The 6,000-nt window shown below is 68.1% G+C and overlaps 1 protein-coding gene across 1 annotated transcript in view; it reads left to right on the forward strand.

Moving 5' to 3' along the window:
- MARK4 (microtubule affinity regulating kinase 4) overlaps window positions 1–6,000 on the forward strand; it is a 53,667-nt gene extending 47,667 nt beyond the window's left edge. Inside the window, 4 exon segments of the mRNA XM_065570689.1 lie at window positions 96–199; window positions 1,060–1,326; window positions 3,049–3,093; window positions 4,024–6,000. Of these exon segments, the coding sequence (XP_065426761.1) occupies window positions 96–199; window positions 1,060–1,326; window positions 3,049–3,093; window positions 4,024–4,357 (750 nt within the window). The 3' untranslated portion in view covers window positions 4,358–6,000.

The raw sequence follows: 6,000 nt of genomic DNA on the forward strand, positions 1-6,000 counted from the left end.
AGCCAGCTGGTGCTCCCGTGTCCCTGCCCCTGTGGGTAGCGGGCACCGGGTAGGCCCCGCAGATCTGGGACTCAGCCCCACGCGGTCCCTTGCAGAACAACATCCCGTCGAGCGTAATGACGCGGAGGAACACGTACGTGTGCACGGAGCGGCCCGGCACCGACCGCCACTCGCTGCTGCACAACGGCAAGGAGAACAGGTAGCCGGGCTGGGACAGGGGCTTGTCGGGAAGGGGCCCAGGGGTCTGGGCGGGGAGGGGACGGATGACAGGCTGGATGAGCCCAGGGGGGGATACCAGGTTCTGAGATGGGGCTGCCACAGCTCCAGGCTCCCGGCGCAGGGCCACAGGTGGTCGCTCTCCCCTCCCCCAAGGCAGGCTGGCCTGGAGGGGAAGGGCTGCTGTGCTGGGGCAGGCACTCCCCCCCCTCCCCCCCTTCCTTCCCGTGGACCCTGGCCGCCCTGGCCACTTTCCACTTGCCCTGTTCCGGAGCCCCGCGGGCAGCGCCATGACAGATCCCGGGTTAACCTCACAGGACCCCCTTCCCCCAGCAACCCCCCGCCCCCAGTGCCCCGCGGGCAGTGCCATGACACATCCCGGGATACCCTCGCAGGGCCCCCTTCCCCGACCTACCCTGTGGGAATTATGGGGCAGGGGGTACATAAGGGGTGCAGACGAGAGGGTCCCTGGGGTTTATGGGGCAGGAGGTGCATGAGGGTGGTTGGGAGGAGAGGGTGCATGGGGGTTGTGGGGCAGGAAGGGTGGTTGGGAGGAGAGGATATGTGGCAGTTATGGTGCAGGGGATAGATAAGGGGTGGGGAGGAGAGGCGTGTGTGGGGGTTATGGGGCAGGGGATAGATGGGTTGTGGGTCAGGAGGTGCATGGGGCGGGGAAGAGAGGGGGCAGGGGGTATATAGAGGGTGGGGCGGGGAGGATGCATGGAGGTTATGGGGTGGGGAGGAGAGGGTGCATGGGGGTTATGGGGCAAGAGGTGCATGGGGGGTGGTTGGGAGAACTACAGTATGTGAGGCTCACAATGGGGCTCTCTCCCCTCCCCCCAGCTCCATCACCAACCGGGTGCCCCCCGCGTCGCCCTCCACCCACAGCATCGCCACGTCCTCCTCGTCCTCAGACCGCACCCGCCTCTCGCGTGGCACCACCATCCGCAGCACCTTCCACGGGGGTCAGGTGCGGGATCGGCGCGGGACCGTGCAGAACGGGCCGCCCACCTCCCCCACGCTGTCCCACGAGGCCACGCCGCTGCCTCAGAGCCGCAGCCGCGCCACCTCCAACCTCTTCAGCAAACTCACCTCCAAGCTGACGCGGAGGTGAGTGCCCCCGGCCCAGCACTCGGCGTGGGGCAAGGGGCGGGGTGCTGGCTGTGGAGGGGGACACTCCCATCTCCTCTAGTCCACGCCTTTCCCAGCAGGGGGGCTCTGGGGAGCGGGGTGGGGGTGGTGGCTGTGGGGAGCTCCCAGCAAATCCAGTGCCAGCCTCTCCCAGCAGGGGGCGCTGTGGTAGAGCTCCCAGCAAATTCAGTGCCGGCCTCTCCTGGCAGGAGGCGCTATGGGGGGCAGGCTGGGGGTGGTGGCTGTGGGGGGCTCCCAGCAAATCCAGTGCCAGCCTCTTCCAGCGGGGGGCGCTGGGGGGGGGGCGAGGCGGGGGCGGTGGCTGTGGTGGCGCTCCCAGCAAATCCAGTGCCAGCCTCTCCCAGCAGGGGGCGCTGTGGGGGGGCGAGGTGGGGGCAGTGGCTGTGGTGGCGCTCCCAGCAAATCCAGTGCCAGCCTCTCCCAGCAGGGGGCGCTGTGGGGACCCCCAGGTTGGGCCCCAGGGTCTGGGTGCCAAGTTTCCTTGCGTGAGCCGTGTGCCTGGCATGGGCACCTCCTGCCTCTGGTCTCTAGCTCTCTGCTCCCCCTTCACTCCGGCCTTCTCTGTTTCAGGGTCACTCTTGACCCGTCTAAGCGGCAGAACTCTAACAGGTGCGTCTCTGGCGCCTCTGTGCCTCAAGGAGCCAAAATCAGTAAGTGCCGCTGCTTCCGCTCCCCCTTCGCTCTGTCCCCCCCCTCACTCTGTCCCCCCACCCTCGCTCTGTCCCCCCCTCGCGTGCTCTCTCTTCGTACCTTTTCTTTCTCATTCCAGGTCTTGTAGCGGACTTCCCCAGCCTGAAAGCCGGGGGATCTCCCAGTGCCCGGGAACTGTATTCGGGGCGTGGGGTGGGATTGGGCTGGACAGCAGGGAGCTGTATGTGCGCTGCAATCCACAGGGCCGGGCCGCGGCTCCTGTGCCCAAGGGCAGTGTGGACCCCTACCCATGCCACCATACAGACATTTAGGGCTCACATTGTGGGGGTCTGAGAATACTTGGGGTCCTCTCCAAAAGCCCCTTGTCCCCACCTGCTCCTGCGGGGTGACCCATGCACCTGGGCACAGAGGTTCCCCCAGGGCAGGGCCTTGCTGCACCCGCAGCCCCAGAATTGAGCCCCCTGGTGGTGCCCATGCCCGGCTGCATGGGGTGAGATGCCCACGCTGGGTCCTTCTGGGCCCTAGTGCTGCGAGCAAGTGGGGGGGAATGGGGGTCTCCTTCCGCAGCTCTCAGAGGGGTTTGTGATGCAGCATCCTGCTCCGGCCCCCCCCCCCCAAAGTGGCAGAGATGCTGCCCCTCCCTGTCTGGTTGCTCCCATCTTGCCCCATCTGCTGGGGGCGGAGCCCGGCTGGGCCCATGGCTTAGCTACCAGCATGCGGATTCATTCGGAGGGCTGAGGGACCCGGGGGGCAGCGTGCCCCATCCGGAGCAGCCTCGGATGCCCTCTGTCATTCCCCCTCTGCCCCACTCTGCCGCCCTATGGAGGAATCAACAGCCTGCCAGGCCAGAGACATCTTCAGTCTTAAAGGAAACCACGTGGCCCCCTGGGGCTGGGGCTGGGGGCATACGCCTGCGGGGAGGGCCGGGAGCAGCCCTGTCTATCCGTGCCCAGCACCCACCGCTGCTCCCTCCGAGTGCAGCACAGCGCCTCGGCTCTGCCACTAACTGCAGCTCTGTCCCCGCCACAGGGTCGCAGACGAACCTGAGAGAATCGGGGGACCTGCGCTCACAAGGTACGTGCTGCTCTGCCCTATCCCGCCCCGACCTGCCTGCTGGGGCAGCCCTGCCCTGCCCCGCCCTGCCCGCTAGGGCAGCCTTGTCCCGCCCCGACCTGCCTGCTGGGATAGCCCTGTCCCGCCCCGCCCCGTCCCTTCCCAGCCCTCTGGGGCAGCCCTATCCCGCCCCGACCTGCCTGCTGGGATAGCCCAGCCCAGCCCAGCCCAGCCCTGTCCTCCCTGCCCCGCCCTGCCCTGCCCCGCCCCTTCCCTGCCCGCTGGGGCAGCCCTATCCCACCATGCCCCGACCTGCCTGCTGGGATAGCCCTGTCCTGCCCTGTCCTATCCCGCTGGGGCAGCTCTGTCCTGCCCCGCCCTGCCCTGCCCCTTCCCAGCCCGCTAGGGCAGCCTTGTCCCGCCCCGACCTGCCTGCTGGGATAGCCCAGCCCAGCCCTGTCCTCCCTGCCCCGCCCTGCCCCGCCCCTTCCCAGCCTGCTGGGTAGCCCTATCCCGCCCTGCCCCGACCTGCCTGCTGGGATAGCTCTGTCCCACTCCAACCTGCCTGCTGGGATAGCCCTGTCCCACCCTATCCCGCCCCACCCCGCCCCAGCTGCTGGGGCAGCCCTGTCCTGCCCTGTCCTATCCCGCTGGGGCAGCCCTGTCCCACTCCGACCTGCCCCCTGGGGCAGCCCTATCCCGCCCTGCCCTGCCCCATCCCAGCCCACTGGGATAGCCCTGTCCCACCCTGTCCCTTCCCATCCCGCTGGGGCTGCCCAGAACCTGGCCTCCACACACAATTGCCCCCTTGCTCTGGCGCTCTGGCAGCACATGTCTCCACCCCTAGCGGTGTCTCGGCCGCGACCCAGCCCCCCAGCGAGGGACCCAGCACGGCCCCCTGCAGCCCCCTTCCCGCCCGGCTGATGCCCCCTCTGCTCCTTCCGCCCACAGTTGCAATTTACCTTGGAATCAAAAGGAAGCAGAACCCCGGCTGCTCCGATGTACCTGGAATGTGAAGGTGACCAGCACCCACCCCCCCGAGGCCATGATGGCTGCCCTGCGCCAGGCCACGGACTCGGCCAGCTGCCGCTGCCGCCAGCTGGAGCCCTTCCTCCTGTCCTGCACGCACGCCAAGAGCGCCAGCGAGCACTTCTGCCACTTCGAGGCGGAGGTGTGCCGGCTGCAGCGCCTTGGCCTCACCGGCGTGCTCTTCCGGCGCCTGTCCGGCACCTCGCTGGCCTTCCGCACCGTGGTGACGAGCATTGCCAGCCAGCTGCAGCTCTAGATCCCTGCCCGTCCTCACTGGGGGTGGGGGGTCCCCCCAGGCTCCCTGGCCTGGAGCCAGTGCAGCCCTGGGACGGATCTGGCCAGCAGCTCGGCCTGTAGGGGAAATGCCCCTGACCTCTCTGGCCTGTGAACCCGGCCTCTCCTCTGCTGGGCCTAGGCCTGGGGCCTGCCCTGCTGCTCATAGGGGCTCACAGGGAGAGCACGGGCCCCAGGCCCTGTTCCCCTCTGGGGCGAGGGGCTGGGCCTGGCTCTGCTGGGCTGGGGCCAGTGGGGCATGCCCAGCCTAGCGCAGGAGGGGACTCCCCAGGCCAATTGTGGGGTGTCACTGAGCCACTGGCCCCAGTGTAGGGGAGGCATTCCCAACCTTGGCAGATGGTGGGGTGATAACAGTGGCAGGGCCCTCTGGGAGAGGCAGGGTGGGACGCTCTGGGGCGTGGGGGGCTCAGGATACAGGGGGGCACTCCAGGATTGACAGGCCACTGTGGGGTGAGGGCAGGGCAGGGGGCTCTGGGTTGGGGGCGATGCAGTGGGGCCAGAGTGAGAAGCTAGGCGCTCGGGACAGCAGTGTAGCCAACGGGCCCACAGTTTCATCCACCTCCAGCTCTGGGCCAGAGGGGAGCCCCATCTCCCTGGGTGGCCGAGAGGTCACAAGTCTCCCCAGCACAGGGACAAGGGGGAACCCCCTCTAGGCACAGCAGTGCGGAGCAGGTGCCACGGCGAGTGCTGGGTCCTCGGGGGTGGTCCCAGCCTAGGCCATGGCAGTGACTCGGGCCCCGGATGCTCCTTGGGTGGGGGTAGGACAGTGTTGATTGAGCTCGTGGGCAGGGGTGATGGAGCTGGGAGCCATGGGGCAAGTGCCCCGGTGCCCATGGCTACCCCAGTGCTTGCCCCTGTTGCCCAGCAGCCCCCCCAGGGCAGCACGAGGGACTGTGCCCCCTCCCTGGGGGCAGCTCTGACCCCAGCCCTCCCTCCCTCCCCCTTGCTTGGCTGCCTCAGCTCAGGGCCAGTGGGTGAGAGGGGCCCTGCAGGCAGCCCCTGGGGAGGCTAGACCTCCAGGGGGCCTCAGTGCTGCTCGGGGTTCAGCCCCCTTGGCCCCATGGGGGGAGCAGGGCCCCAGGTGGGTCATGGCCTCACCGGAGCTGGTACAACCTGGGGCCTGGCACGGCTGCACCTCCCTTGGATGGGCACGAGCTGCCCACGCGTGCCCAGGGCTGGGGGGAGGGGGTCAGCCTGGCCTCATGCCCTGCTGCGGTGGAGGGGCTGGAGGCTGGGTGGAATAAAGGAGGTTGTAAGCAAGGCAGCAGGGGTCCTGGCCATGGGGCTGGAGGGTGCGTCTAAGTGGCAGGCATTCTGGCAATGGGGGGTGTCCTGGCTGGGTGGGGGGGGTCCCCGCTAGGGCCTGTTGACACCCCTGCCCCATTTTTTAAAGAGCAGAGCAACGCAACGGGCAGCTCCCGGGAAAGCCCTGGTGGGTCTCCCCCTACCCCGGGCCGGGCCCTCCCCTCTTGTACAGCCCCTGTAAATAGCCCCGGAGTCCCCTAGGGTTGTGTAGAGTACCAAGCCAGAGCCTTGGGACATTTTTAAGTTATTCCAGCCCTGTGCGCCAGTCTGTATTGACCCCCAATAAACATAGGAAGCCTC

Source organism: Chrysemys picta, chromosome 17 (genome assembly GCF_011386835.1).
Source record: "Chrysemys picta bellii isolate R12L10 chromosome 17, ASM1138683v2, whole genome shotgun sequence".
NCBI classification, from domain to species: domain Eukaryota; kingdom Metazoa; phylum Chordata; order Testudines; family Emydidae; genus Chrysemys; species Chrysemys picta.